We start from the raw sequence: 15,719 nt of genomic DNA, 5'->3' as shown, positions 1-15,719 counted from the left end.
TGTTTGCGCACACACTTGTGCACTATAATATCTCCTGCGTAGTTGGCTAATCTCTCTTGAGATTGGCCGCCGTGGCCGAAATCGGTCTGGAGGACATTATTATTATAAGTAAGTATATTATATTAGGGATTTTTGTTCGCAATCCTTATTAAAAAATAATAACACTTGATTTTAGTTCTTTATTGCGTACAATTTTTAGTACAAATTGAAGAACTATTATCCCATCAACAGTCTACAACAATTTCCTCCTTAACTACATTAGCGTCACCAGCTGGAGCCATCGTATTATCCACAATAGGCGCCGGGCTTTTATAGTACTTGTTACTTGCGTGGTGCTCTTTTAAATACTCTCCGCCCATTTCATAGTATTCTTCTTTAGAAATACACCACTTTTCGAAGTCACTGCTACCAGCAAAATCTCTGGCACCATACCATGCATCGAGACTAGGATTTTTGGCCATTACCACTTTATGAGTTGACTGGAATGGTCGCATTTCGAGGAGTTCTCTTTCTAATCGCTCTTTTAAACCTGAAAAATATAATATAAATTAAGGTATTTAATGTATTTGTTACTTAAAATGAAATCGAATTAGACATTTAATTAAAATTTAACATTAACATTTGCCATCCCGGGGCATATAAAAAAAAAAAAAAGACTATAATTTATTCAAGTGGACTCTTATAAGCACTTTTAAATCGTCGTATTAAAGGATTATATTAAATGCAAAGCTACCACCAGTAAGACACCGGCGTCAAACGTAATTTCTTTATGACATGATGAAAGTTTATGAACCTTTTGTTTAAACCGTGCACGTATACGTAGAAATCAACCATAGTAGTGCTTTTTGTTTCGTAGTCATAGAAATTATGCTAATTCTTATTCACGTACGGAAAACGCTAATGGCAAAAGCACGTAATTGTTTTACGTATTTTAGCACTTTCAGTTAATTTTGTCACCATACTGAATGAGTTAGGAAAAAAATGTTTATTAATGGAATAAAAATGTCATTTATTTGTACTTCCTAACCTGGAAATTGAGAACATCCCCCAGTAAGAAACACGTTATTCGCCAATAACAACTGATCTTCGTCACTGAAGTGTTTGAAGACGTATTCCAACGTTTCCGCCAAACCGGCTTCTAAATTGCCCATCATCGAAGGTTGGAACATTAGCTCTGGAGCTCTAAAATAAGAAACAAAACAACATTAATATTTATGAATATTCTTACATTAATAGTCACGTAAAATGTATCAAACGGCTGGACCGTTTGATACCGGAGTTGGTAATCCTCTATTCGCTTAGTCGCGACCAAACTTCACTACACTACAACTCACGTAAATCCGGAAGAGTTAAAGGAAAAGAACAATCGTCATGTGACCTACCTATAGGGCTCGATGGCGAGATGCAACTGGTGCTGATGGTGCGAAGGCTGCGGCGGCTCGTGCTCGCGCAGCGCCTCCTCCAGCTCCACCAGGCGCTCGCCGTCCGCCTCCGAATCCGAGTCCGCCTCGCGGCTGATACTGTTGCAACAGAAAACTTTATTTGCACCTAGCAATAAATGAAAATATAGTAAGACGTCAATATTTCATAAATGTTACGTTTACAGTCAACAGAATGTTATCATTTCATTATATTTATTTATATTGCCTTTTATATACTTCGATACTTTTTAAGTTTTACCATCATATCGGAAACAAGCGCTACGTAGATTAGACCGCGTACCTCTTGTAGACGTCCCAGTCGGAGTCCCGGTAGCCGAAGTCGTCGCCGGCGGCGGCGAGGCGCGAGATGGCGCGCATGCGCTCGGCCGCGGCCGCCGTGCGGCGCTTGACCATGGCCGCGCGCCGCGCGCGCCGCGCCTCGCGCCGCACCAGCACCTCGCGGTACTGCCGCCGCACACACCTTCGTTAGATCTCTCTCCGACGACCGAGGACGCTTTCAAATTTGCCACAAAGTGCCGCGCGGAGGTGCCCGCAAGCTTTCGCACTGTATCTCATAGTGTTGTATGTTAACTAGTCGATCGATGACCTGATGTGCGGTCGCAGCGCAGGTGTAGCGCTGCAGTCACTCGTTTTTTATTTGTATGGATTTACAAAGCAGCGCGACAGCCGCGGTAGCGCGGCGCGGTACTTTGCGACAAATTTGATGGCGCCCTTACCTTACACCGCTCCCATTACTAAAACGGTTATCTCCAGTTCGAACAGTTGACAAACCCAGGGCGAGTGCTTACTTTCTCCAGCATTACTTTTTTTGAATAAAAATATGGTTGGAGTATAAAATTTGTGAGATAAATAATAAAATCAAATATTAGTTACCAAAAACTGGGTTAGCAACGGCGAAAAATGTAGGATAACTCTGTGACATTATTTTTAAACAATGACAAACAAATATTATAATTCAACATCTTATATGCTCTCGACTTTTTTCTCTCATTCACACTAAAATATTTTTTAATACCGATATAACGAATCCAAATTACAAAAAATAACAGGCAAATTTTATTTACAAAAAACCCTTCAAATTAATATGCTTATTAATTAAAAACGTTTACTACACCTACTTATCTAAAAAAATAAGTTATCTTAAGGAGCGTTTACAAGATTTTCCCAAAATAGGTCTTTTTCCAAATCTATTTTCTGTAATATGATCCACTAAAGACACATATCATAATTAAATATGGGTATATCGTTCTTTAATTAAAAAAAAACACGACCTTATTATATTAATCAATAAACTGATCTGATAGGTGATCTGATCCCATCTCAAGCCATATGACAATCAGTAACAGTACAGTAACAGTAACAGCCCGTTAATGTCCCACTGCTGGGCTAAGGCCTCCTCTCCCTTTTTGAGGAGAAGGTTTGGAGCTTATTCCACCACGCTGCTCCAATGCGGGTTGATAGAATACACATATGGCATAATTTCAATGAAATTAGACACATGCAGGTTTCCTCACGATGTTTTCCTTCACCGTCAAGCACGAGATGAATTATAAACACAAATTAAGCACATGAAAATTCAGTGGTGCTTGCCCGGGTTTGAACCCACGATCGTCGGTTAAGATTCACGCGTTCTAACCACACTTTTTTATTTGTAACCCTGCTAGTTACAAACTTATTTAGTCTGTTAAAATAATAATAATTAGAGTGAGTTACCTTAGCGCGTGTTTCATCGAGCCAGATTTGGAACGCTTCAGGGTCGGTGGGGGGTTGGAACCTCCCCGTGGGGCGCGGCTCTGCGGGCTCCTCCGCGTTGGCCGCGGCCGCGATGCGTTGTTTGTTTTTCTCTATACGCACATTTAAGTTTGCTATTTGTCTCTACAGTTAAAACAATAAATGATTAGTGGTTTGTAATCAAATTCAAAATCTTTATTCTAAAGGCATTACATTTTTTTATTAATTGACAAGAATATAATAAAAAAAATTAAATTTGATATTTGTATATTTCCAATCATGTTCATTTTCATTATACATATAAAATATTATTTGAGTTCATTTTGTCTGACTTTATTTAAAATATTCTTTATAAACGGTAGCATGTTTTGTGTTAAATACCTGCAGATCGCCGTAATTCTTTATCTCAAAACCTTTGATAGCTTCGTTGAATTCCTCTGTGTCACCATCTTCTATCAATTCCTGCAACAGAAAAGAAAACAGTTGTTTTAATCACCATTTTATCCACCATATGTATTATGTTATATTCTATAGTTTATATATTTAATAAATAATTACAAAAACAACCTGAAGAGCTAGCAACTGGTTTAATTGTTCTTCATCTTCTGCAAGTCTCTCGTCTCTTTTTCTCGCATTTATTTCTAGAAGTCGACGTGCCATCTCTTTCTTTCTTTCTTTTTGTTGTTCAGCTATAAAGTTAAATATTTTAAGAAATATTTTTAGTGAACTACCGTACCGTACCGTAACAGCCTGTGAATGTCCCACTGCTGGGCTAAAGGCCTCCTCTCCTCTTTTTGAGGAGAAGGTTTGGAGCTTATTCCACCACGCTGCTCCAATGCGGGTTGGTAGAATTCACATGTGGCAGAACTTCAGTGAAATTAGACACATGCAGGTTTCCTCACGATGTTTCCTTCACCGTAAAGCACGAGATGAATTATAATCACAAATTAAGCACATGAAAATTCAGTGGTGCTTGCCCGGGTTTGAACCCACGATCATCGGTTAAGATTCACGCGTTCTTACCACACGGCCATCTCGGCTTACTGTTGTAAAGTAAATGTATATTTATTAAAATTAACTAAACTGTATCTTAACTTTTCATAGAATCTATAATACTTGACACAGAAGCAACTCAAAAGGGTACCAGAATTTTGTACAAAAAATTCCAAGTACATATTTTAGAAAGGTAATACTGTAATTTTAAAAAAGTCAGTCATTCTCTATAAAACAAATAAATAATTAAAAAAAGTACATTTTGTCATAATTCTGTTTTTACAAAAAAATTACAATTTATAAATAATCAACCAATTGTAACACTGATATTTGATAAAAGTAATTTCATAAAATAATCAATGGTCTAAAATGGCAAAGTCATTAACAAGTATCATTCAGTTTGTTTAATGTCTTGTAGTTGTCACATAAATACCTGTCAAACCCGAAGAACTTGTAGACTGTACAAATGGTAGTTGTACTCTTATAACATTAGCTTCATAATAATCGGGGTTGACCCATCTTCTAATTTCCTCTTGATAATCCAGGGCTATAGAGCTGTGCTCATGAAGTATTTCTTCGATTCGAGACATTGTTATTGCATTAACATGCACGGGATATTTTAGTTGTAGTAACTTGTGCATGTAACAAATAATTTCACTGCCACCTATATATATATTTGTTTAAATATTAATGTAGTATTGTATATTTAACACCTTTTTATTTTATATAAATGCAAATTACCCAAATTTATTCTCCTTGCATGTTCTTCTATAACTTTTCCTCTTATAACAGGTATAATATGTATAGTATGGTAGCCGCAGTTAACTATCAGTGCAGTATCGCCTACATCATTTTTATAGAGACTGAACAAGGAATCAACTCCGTAACTCACTGCTGGAACGCCATAACCCTCGAAGAGAAGCTCTGACATTACTGTTAGTTCAAAAATTCATTTACAGTATAATTATGAGCTTAATTGGTTATATGTTATTCATATGATCCATGATTCATAAATTTTTAAATAAAGAATGAGTGCATTTTTTTTTGGGAACAACATATTACAATCATTATTTATTCTTAAAAATCTAAGTATTTAGTTGTTCCTGGATACATACTTTTTTTTATGAACAGGCAAGCAGATGGCCTAATAGATAAATTAATCGTCATCTTGGCCCATATAGAATGGCACATAAAGAAGTGTATTTTATTCCTTTTTAACTATAAACAATATTATCGTATTTCATTAGTTAGGTTAAAAAACTTTTCACTTACATTGCCTACTGTAGTTAGGTGTGACAAATGCTTCAGTCATCACTATGGGATGTGGAACACAACCTTCTGAATCAATACCCAAATGAGAGAAAATGTAATCACAGACTTGTTCCTGCACTTCAAAATGTGTTACAACATTCTTGTCAAACTGAGTTTTTAATTGAAATCTGTAAAGAAAATTCAATGTAAAAATTTTATAGTATTTACTATGTTAAAGTATTCATATTAAGTATTCTCTGAAAATAAAATATATTGTATTATGAAAAAACTTTTTTTTTATAATTGATATGATCTTTTAATATTTATTTTATCGTCTTATTAAGCGTATATAAAAATAAACGTACTTTTCAATTCAACAAAAAACACTAAATTATAAAATTCTGTAAGTTAATAAAATGATTAAGTTTTAACACCCTACTAAACCAAAATTAGTAATTGTATAAAGTACCTTACAGCTTCAATGTTTATAATATCATTTCCAATTTGAATAGGTGGAGTTACAGGGGGCTCTGCATCTTTTTTACACCTATCTTTCCGCGGTCTAGCGATTAAATTTTTGAATATTAAGCTTGGCTCGTCGTTTACTGACCATCCTACTCTGCATTGATAAGAACCTAAAATAGATTATTTAAAATATATCAAATATTTGTAAGCATTTATCATTGTGAAAAAGTGCATTTTAGTTACCATTGTCAATTACTAAGGGAATATGACCAAACTTTAAAGTTGGTCCATATTCATGAACAATATCTTGCACTGTTTTTTGATCTTTTAGCACTAAAACATCTTCCATTTTATGTAGTAATAAAATGTTTATTAATTTTTACGGCTTAGATATTATTATTTTCATATAGCTTAACTTCACAATTGACACTTGACAGTTGACACTTTTTTAATTTACGGTTTTTTTATATTATTTAAATTACGTTTAATATTAAATAGGGTGAGAGCTTGTATATTTAAATTTTGTTCTGAAAAACTTTGAAAAAGTACCACAGCCCCATTTTAATTAAAACATATATTAATTTCTGCATTATTTGTGGGTGATAAGTTATATAACAGCACTATGACCCGTACCATCAAAGCCGAAAGCCCAGAGCATAAGCAATAATCACTCGGGACAATAGTATGTAACAAACATATATTATCCAAATTCAGCACAGCTTATACTATCAATTCGATTGAAATTATTATTTTATAGAAAATAAGGTACAGACTATAACTACAATCTATTTATATTGATGATACAAAACGTGCTTAATTTAGATAGTTTATTTTATATAAATATCATACTTTTCTGGTTCTGGACAAACTGATACATACCATGAGGATTAAGCCCACAGATAATTTGTAACTTGCGACTATTGAATTTATTTGAAAAAATAAGTGGTTTATTAAGTATTTTATTATTAAAAAAATATCCACAACTAACCACGCGGTAATTTCGAAAGTACTAGACGGCAAACTTCAACGATGAACACTATTTAATTTAAAAAAATGTTGTAAATTTTACAATTGAAAATATAATTATAACAATAAATAAAACACATTTTTTAATTAATTCTCATAAAGTTTATTTTCTAATGGAGCCAGTAAACAGTACACACTTCAAATATGCTACCATTTCTACAATTTTTAAATATAGATTTTTTTAATGATTATATTTTATGTAACGATAATAAATCTTATATAGGAATGTGATTTTTCAAATTTGTAAACAATTTATAATTTTTATAATGCTGGCAATACAGTATTTTAAAAATAAATAACAATTAAAGTCATAAATATTTTCGTTTCAATATATATTTACATGAATTTTAAATCTTTAGATAATTAGACATCATATTTATGTTTTTAATCATTGCAGTGTATTTTTTCAACAGCGCTATTTTATTTACAACATTGTAATACTTAATGGCGTTAGACATATAATTGTCGCTATATAACTGCAATATAAGTTGAGGACAACAATAACAATTTTTAAATAAGCAATAATGCAAACATTTTAAGCCTTAGCTCCTACAGCAGTGCCACCAGACTGTTTGTCAATCTGTTCCTTTTCCAGTTGCTTGCCAAGGTATTCCCTGCAAAACAAGAATAATTCATTAAAAACTAATAGTTTGTATCGCTAATATCTTAATATTGATACGCGGACTTACCAGTTGTGAACCATGAGCTTTTGTACAGCAAGCAGAGCTTCGTAACGAACGTTGGGGTCTTCGTGACTAAGCAGATACATGACGCGTTGCTTACCGCCAAGTTGCTCGATAATGCTAACATTAATAAATTATATATAAAAAGAAATGTTTTTATAATCTAGTTAATCAGTCATTAAGAATGAATTGAATTATATTTTGTTCGGTCAAAATAGACATTTCAATTAATAAAAAATTCTAGCAGTGCCTAATAATGTGAATAATATTGGGAAAATAATTTTATACAAATAGCATATTTCTCAGACTAGTTTGCAAACTTTTTCATGCCAGTTTGTCTATTATTTACCGGGCACACCTGTATATACTATTTTTGATGTTTCAAATGGTGATATTTTAGAAATTGTGTGTTTTTTTTAGATAAAAATGTATACCACGGATATTTTTATAGACAATTGCAAAGATCTAGAATTCTTATTTAACGCACCAACTGTCAAGTTTGTTTCGCTACTTAAGTACTTAAGTCTTATATACTTAAGTACTTAAGTAGCGAAACAAACTTGACAGTTGGTGCGTTCATTGTGTTTTTCGTTCAATTTTCGCTTATTTTTATTTTAGAAAACGATTCTAATTCAGTGAGAAGGCCGAGAAACAATCGTTATATAATACCGTAGTTTATACAATGGTGCACTGACGTATTATTTCATGTTAAAGCGATATCAAGAAGAAAATTGCCGACGTGTGACTCCTGAAGTGCTTCGTTATATGTAAATATGTGATTTTAATTTGTTCGTTTTCCTATTTATAATTTCCTAACGATAACATTATTTAACATTCTTCATGAATTTATAATATATTAGATTCCGTGTCAAGAGGTTAACATAGAAATATATGTGGCAACCATTCTTTATTAATACTTCAATTGTGTGTTTTAGATTTCAACATCTGAGGAGAATGCTAATCCAGTACCATATAAAGATGCTGAAGTACTATTGATAACGAAAAAAAAAAAAAACAATGCAACGGTTTTTGGGTGTAGTTAGGAGACAAAATATTATAATAAATATTAAAAAGTAAAATTTAATAATCTTATTTTGTTTTAGTTAAATCCTGAAAATTATTTATCTCCCAAAACAGGGAATGCAGTTACTATGGCAACATTATACGCACACATTGACAAACTATCTCTGTCTCAATCGCGGTTTCACGGCCCCTTGGTCTATTTGTTTCTCTGTCTACGGATCTTAAATATTTTTTTAGCAAATGGATTCGGATCGGTGGGAATTTATGATATTTTATTTATATTAGTATTTCACAAAGATATACCTATTTTTTCGGTCTATGCATTTTATATTGTAATTGCTTACTACTATTTTTTCGTCTGTTTTGACCCGACTATTTCCAAATGACGAGGACCTAGTTATTGTTTAAAAGTTACAATTGTTCACGATATTCTTTTTAAAGTAAAAACGAGTACATAAGCCTAGAGGAATAAATATATCTATCTCGAGTGCTTAGTTGAAAACGATAATAAGTATTTGTCACACCATATTATTTAAAGAGATTGTGTACAAAAGAAACAGCACCGTTATTAAGCAAAAATAATTGTCAGATATAGGCAGTTCCTGTAGCGTACAGTATAAAGTATAAAGTGTAACGTACTGCTTGCCGCGCGGGTAGTGGCGCACGTACTCGCCCACGTCGTAGCACGCCACGGCGAGCACGACGGGGTCGCGGCTCTTCTCCAGCAGGTGCACGAGCGTGCGCAGCAGCTCCTGGCCGCGCTCGTTGAGGCGCGCCGCGTTCTCGCGCCAGAACTTGGCCGACTTGTGCACGGGCGACCACTCCAGCCTGCGGGGGCGCTTATCGGTACACAACTGACTCTGCCCAAGTGGGAGTTGAACATCGATACTCAAAATATTGCAAGGAACTTTTTGCATGTCTTGAGAAGATGAGACAAGGTTTTAAAAGAAATGAGAACTATTTTAAAAATTGAGATGTTGTGCAACATTAGACTCACCGTCCACTCTTAACCTCCGTAGCATACTGATCGAATGAGCTCAGGTCCTGAACTGAGGCTTGCAGGCGATCATTGAGGAAGTCCACGTCGTTCATGATGTCTTCGTCATCTGAGCGCTTCTGTTGCAAGATCGAAAGTTGTTTCAGCACTTTACATTGGACCATTGCAATGCAGTGCTCCTTGGCTACCTGAAAATTAATAATTATTAATATTATGAGGTGGATTCTACAATATAAAGTATGTTGATTTCTTTTCATTTTTAAACATTCAACTATATCAAATTTTTTCAAATTCCAAATGCATAATATGAACATAAATAATATTGAAAGAGTTATTAAGTAATAATTTTGTTGTTAAAAAATATAAAAAAAATACAATAAAAAAATGGATTGAATCAACAAAATAAAAAATAACAATGTTATTTCGATAACTGGATTATAAAATATATATGTTGTATCTCACACACCTGCTGGTCCTCAGGTTTTTCAATCAGGTTACGGAAGACTGCGAGCACGATCCGTGTGACCTTCTCCTTGACCGAGTCACTCAGGATGTCAGCGAGGATCGGAATGGCGTTAAATTTGTTCATTTTCTCAGCGAGGAGCGAGTTGAATGTCAACACCCAGAGGCAGAACACGAGCTGATATTGCACCTAGTTTAACAAAAATGAGACAATTTAAACTAAAGAAGAGTATTAAGTAACATTATCAAGAATATTTAATTAAGATTATTCATTATTATTACGGGCAATATTTTTTTCTTGGTTATTAAAGATAAGTCTAAAAGTATTTTAGCGCCAACAATTATAGTTTCTGAACATATTCTGTGCAAACATATTGTAACTAATTATTTAGAGGGCCGAAAAAAATGTATTTAATAGCTTATAAGCTGCTTTTTATTGCTGCTGCTATTCGTGTTTATTGAGATATTATATTATATATAATAAACATTATAATTACAATAAACAAAACTTAAAGGAATGAGATTGCATTTATCTAACAATGCACTTTTAAAACACTGTTAACCATTTCTTTATTTCGATATTATACACATTATATTATTATACAATGTAATTGTATTTATGTAATTGAAAACAATTTAAAAGTAAACATTCTTTATTTGTTTTATAAATAGTCGATAATAATATGCTTACCTGGAAGTTGACTCTCGAAGCGAGGATGGATAGCAAGGTGGAAATGCCGTCAACAGACAGGAATGCGAAGCGGTACTCGTCGACACGAAGCATCATTTGCAAACAGCGAGCCACTGACTGAATATAGTCATTTGTCTAAAATAAAATTTTAGTTACTTTAATGAAATGGTACAAATAAGAAATATATGCAACTTATAAAACACACGTCATTAAGAACCCAAAGATTATACGGATATATTATTATACAATTATAAACAGGTACTTATATAAAAAATATTTCAGTATTGATATAAAAATATGTGTATATATGTTCCATTATTTGTCCTAAGTTAAGCAAAACATAGTATTTTGTATTTTATTAAAGGACACGGTAAGCTGTTTTAAAGGAATGCCGGCGACTTTTTTAATTTGATTAAGTTTTTATTATTGAAGCGAAACTTTTTTTTACATTGCATGCTAGAAAGCAAAGTGTAAAGCGAAAGATCGCGCCTATACAGCGCACATCAGCCCTCATTTGCTGAAGTTTTATTACTAAATCGATATTAAGTTAAATTAATCGTTGCAATTCAGTAATTAATATTTTTATAACTTTGATATACTCGATTTTACGTACAATGCGTGATTCCCAATTTCGGTTCAATCCTGACCCACGACTGCCCAACAAAGGAACGCATTACACTTCTTTTGTTATTGTTAGGGTTCATGTATGAATGTGGTTAAACTCCTTTTTATATACCGAGTGACATTTGATATAAAATATTGATTTGGCATTGTCATATTATCTTACCTAACATATTAATAAAATATGGTACCCACCATTTGATGCGAAAGGTATTTAACATGTAGTTTTAGTATAAAATGTCATTATAAGCTATATACATATGTTCAAGAAATTTAACAATATTTGGCAATATTTAGCAGCAATTTAAATATATGTTATAATACATTTAACAGAAGCTTTTGAAGGCATATTTTGCGTATCGAAAGCATCTGTACATAATATTACAATGATGTTAAAAGTTCTGTTAGTATTATTAGCATGCAATAATATTTCTAATATTAGTTACAAATTTTATTTATAATAATAACTGTCTAGAACAAAAAAATTAGATACATTTCACATGTGTTATTCATCGAACGCATTCAACATTTATGTGTTGTGACTTCAACACGGAATACCTTATGCAGGCCCGGCGGCAAATCCTGATGCGATTTGAGAACATCGAAAGAGCTGTAAAGGCTCGAATATTTTTCTTGGGAAGGGTCAGCTTTTTCTCCACTCTTTTCTTTGTGATGTTTTATGTGTTTATCAGAGAAGTGTTGTTTTTCATGCTCCAACATAACCTGCTCAGCATGCTCTAACTCAGCGGACACTTTCTCGGCCTTACCAGAAAACAAACCTCTCAGTGACATAGCAACCATCTTCTCCTCGACCCAACGATGCATAATGCTTGAATGATGATGCTCACAACATTGATAGGTTAATTTTCAGTTGTTTAGACATATTAAAATGATATGATACACAGCTTGATCGAAGGCTCGGTAACTTGCTGTGCTGCTAAGCTTTGCCAAGTAAGTGATACTATTCCAAAGAGACTCGAGTGAAAAGAAATAAAACTAAAAATGATTTAGTCATATGTATAAATTAATATGATAAAGAAAGCTGAGCATTATTAAAGTAATATTATATTAATATGAAATATATTTAGTTTGGTGCTTAATTATTTATTTATATTTATAAATAATTTTACAATCTCGAACTTATTAGATGCATTGTTATATTTCATTATACAGCAAAAGACATATTTTATTATACAGCAGCAAAAACATAAGATAATGTATATCCCAATGTGGCCGATTTTTGAATGAGGCATATTTTGTTTTTCTAACTGATTTATTTCATGTGATTAATTATACTTTAATTATAATATGTAAATACAATCACAGCTTAAAAAAAAAACATGTTGATTTTCTTACAATTGACAATGATCTTCATTGTAAAAGATTTTGATGTTTACCACTAAAAAAATTTTCTAATATTTGAAAAATCTGAAAATATCTTTATTTCAATTATACATATAATACATAGTTCATGTAAGATGTCTGTTTTAATATTACTTTTAACAACATCTATATGTATGCATGAAATTCTGTACAGAATATATTTTGCAAAATGTGATGATTCTTTTTTTTATATAATTTTTTTAATATTCAATGTCCTTGATTTACATTGATTTTTTATTATTAAAGAATATTATTGAGCATTTTAGTTTTGTTAGATATGACATGCATCATAAGCCAAATTTATCAAACATGCTTATTATAAATACATATTTTTAAAATTGTTAAAATTATTTATTCCAATCAAATCATTTGTTTAAAAATATGATAAATTTTTGATTTATCAATCACGTTTAAAGACATTCGAAAATATTATAATTATTTAATTATATAACAATGTAAATAGATATCAAAAGATGCTTAAAACTATATAAATTATGTGCTAAACATAAGTAAATGTGATAAAACTTTCATATTATCAAGTCCATGCTTTATTAAAATGAAACTTCAGTTCAAACTAAAAAAATATAAGTTTTACATAAAACAATAACTGTCCCGTACTTACATTCATTTTGAGCTGCTCCTTCAACCAGGAAAGGTAGAAATGCAAGTCACTCTTCTCCATAAGCTGTGGGTGCCAGCAAGCAAGCTTGGCAATTATACGGGCAGTCATATGCTGGACAAATTCATCTTGACGATTTAGCAGGTTCAAGAATGGCTGCCACACATTTCCATGTCTGGCATTGCGAAATATTTTGACACGAGACTTATCTTCCTACAATGGTAATAAAAAAATAATCATCGATAAATTAACAAAATATACCATAATTTATCAAGTTCTAGTTTTATAAATATAATAAAATTTGATTAATTCTTGAATATATATTAAATAAACAAATTTTACTCACTGAAAGAATATCATCTATCAAAACAAGGACATACTGGATGGTATTGTCTTTACTAATATGGGTAAGCAAATTTAGGAAAACATCTGCGCAGGCATCAGGGTTCTTATCTGGCAAGTCTTTCTGGCCACGTTGGTCCAAGTTCACAATGAAGTCATGATCACGCTGAGTTATCATTTGCGATCTGTTATAAAAATTTAACATTTAAAACTAATATTAACTGTTTCCAACTTAATACAAATTCACTACAAAAATTCAATCAATACTTACTGCAAATAAGACTGCCAGTTAATTTGAGTTTGACGAATCTCGCTCGCCCTTATTTGTAGTGCGCTTGTAGCAGCAATCATATCTGTAAATATATTTTAATAAGGAAATAAATATTAGTTAGTAAGTACAAGTATGAATTATCTATTTTACTAATTTGCGTTGATACATACCGATTTTGTCATCGCCTAAAGTTGGAATTAGTTTGCTAACATTCTCCTCGTTGATATGAGCCATTTTGGCTATAGAATTCAAAGAAAAAGACGCCACCCACAATTAGATAATTTTGTAGAGAATTATTCTACAGAAAATAGAAAATTGAAAGACAGCTACCTCAGCTGAGAGGTCTTGTGACTATGTAAAATGAAGTTGTCGCCATTACGGAATAATGTATTGCTTACCTTCTCTAATGTAGACCTTTGTAGCTGAAAAAAAAGAGATAAATATATAGGGAAAACGGTTGTCAATACTGTGAAAGCAACAAGCTGGCAACTTATAAAAAAAATTTACTGTCATATTTTGACAATTTTTTAAAGTGAAATGCTTAAAAACCTATATACATTAAAACATAGGACGATATTTAATTTTTATTTTCTTAAATATTACGTATCCTATAATGTATTGGATATTAATAATCAAAACTCTTAAATTAGTAAAAATATATTGCCTTGGAATTCGGTAATCGGAATGTGGCTACCGCCTCTACATAAAATTGTTCAACTAATTTTTAGAATAATTTCTGTACTTTTATTGATACTATAAGAAATTAACTAAGCGTACTAAATTAGCTTCACATGAGTAGAAAATAATTAGAAAGTTTTATTTTCTACAGGATTTGCGTAAACTCTGCTATTAGCGTCTACTAACTTCGAAGTCATTCTAAAAATAGCTAAATATCGAAAATACTGTACTATATTTTAATAAGGAATTTCTACATTATATAAAAACTTGCAATACGTACACCCAGCTACAATAGATTGTAAATTTTTCTGATTTTAGTCTTTTTTAGTATTCTTCTTATGAAGTTGTAATACTTGAGTATTAAACAAACAATATTTAATATGTCACACATTAAATTCTCGAATATAAATATAAAACAATAACAGCATAACTTCCAGTGGAGGTATTTACGACCACTGGTGTCGGGGATATATGTTGGTTGACCATAATTTTGATCTTTTCCATAATCATCCCGAGATCTACTTATCGTACTTGTTGTACTTGAGCGATTCGCTCAGGCTGTTTAGAATCTCTTCCAAATCCTGCAGTCTCTGCCATGATGACAATGTCGTTGGTAAAACGCAGATGTGTTGTCCATTTATATTAATAATATTTAACACTTACTAATGTGAAATGTTTTCGCAGGTATTTTATTTTTTGACTTATTATCAACAATTGAAATCCAGTGTACAACTTTAGCTTTATAGTAAGCAAAATTTAATGCTAACCTTAAGCATGTCTTAGAGCTATGTACACAATATAATTTTTTTTTATTGTTTATGTTGTACTAATTGAAAGTGTTACCTTGCTTTAGTGTTATGGATCAGGCAATCAATACTTTACTGTGTTCTGGCAGCACTTTAACCATGTGTCATTATTATTAATCCTACTCAAAAATGAAATGTCATTAGGTACATAAGTACTTTTTTTAATTTAGACTTTAAAGATATAATCATACAGTAGCAAACTAAAGTAAAGATAACGCAATACAAATTTAATATA

General features: G+C 32.2%; 2 protein-coding genes across 3 annotated transcripts; both read right to left on the bottom strand.

The window, feature by feature from the left end:
* Positions 1-159: 159 nt before the first annotated feature.
* On the bottom strand, positions 160-6,505 carry LOC126772096 (actin-related protein 5). Its single transcript, XM_050492268.1, has 12 exons — positions 6,126-6,505; positions 5,887-6,052; positions 5,439-5,605; positions 4,908-5,099; positions 4,600-4,830; positions 3,741-3,862; positions 3,555-3,635; positions 3,156-3,317; positions 1,723-1,886; positions 1,383-1,520; positions 1,028-1,182; positions 160-529 (listed from the first exon to the last, which is right to left on the bottom strand). Exons 1-12 carry the CDS (start codon positions 6,229-6,231, stop codon positions 225-227), a joined length of 1,989 nt encoding a protein of 662 aa, XP_050348225.1. The 5' UTR covers positions 6,232-6,505; the 3' UTR covers positions 160-224.
* A 482-nt stretch (positions 6,506-6,987) lies between these two features.
* On the bottom strand, positions 6,988-14,380 carry LOC126771531 (V-type proton ATPase subunit H). Of its 2 annotated transcripts, XM_050491435.1 has the most exons (11): positions 14,171-14,380; positions 14,001-14,082; positions 13,734-13,914; positions 13,391-13,600; positions 11,944-12,147; positions 10,765-10,899; positions 10,078-10,263; positions 9,612-9,799; positions 9,254-9,442; positions 7,598-7,711; positions 6,988-7,522 (listed from the first exon to the last, which is right to left on the bottom strand). In XM_050491435.1, the coding sequence occupies exons 1-11, from the start codon at positions 14,232-14,234 to the stop codon at positions 7,444-7,446; spliced, it is 1,632 nt and encodes a 543-aa protein (XP_050347392.1). In that variant the 5' UTR covers positions 14,235-14,380; the 3' UTR covers positions 6,988-7,443. The 2 variants fall into 2 exon arrangements, with proteins under 2 accessions (XP_050347392.1, XP_050347393.1); XM_050491436.1 differs by lacking the exon at positions 11,944-12,147.
* Between the last annotated feature and the right edge of the window lie 1,339 nt (positions 14,381-15,719).

The sequence above is a fragment of the Nymphalis io genome, chromosome 11 (genome assembly GCF_905147045.1).
Source record: "Nymphalis io chromosome 11, ilAglIoxx1.1, whole genome shotgun sequence".
NCBI classification, from domain to species: Eukaryota; Metazoa; Arthropoda; class Insecta; order Lepidoptera; family Nymphalidae; genus Nymphalis; species Nymphalis io.
The sequence above is the reverse complement of the archived record's forward strand: the minus strand, read 5'-3'. Positions and strand labels throughout refer to the sequence as shown.

Coding starts and splice junctions, on each gene's coding strand:
- LOC126771531 (XM_050491435.1), bottom strand. CDS start 14,234: ATGGCTCATATCAACGAGGAGAATGTTAGCAAACTAATTCCAACTTTA. Junction 10,264..10,764: donor CTTCGAGAGTCAACTTCCAG/GTAAGCATATTA, acceptor TTGTTAAACTAG/GTGCAATATCAGCTCGTGTT. Junction 9,800..10,077: donor AAAAACCTGAGGACCAGCAG/GTGTGTGAGATA, acceptor ATTAATTTTCAG/GTAGCCAAGGAGCACTGCAT.
- LOC126772096 (XM_050492268.1), bottom strand. CDS start 6,231: ATGGAAGATGTTTTAGTGCTAAAAGATCAAAAAACAGTGCAAGATATT. Junction 6,053..6,125: donor TCCCTTAGTAATTGACAATG/GTAACTAAAATG, acceptor AATCTATTTTAG/GTTCTTATCAATGCAGAGTA. Junction 4,831..4,907: donor TGCAAGGAGAATAAATTTGG/GTAATTTGCATT, acceptor ATATATATATAG/GTGGCAGTGAAATTATTTGT.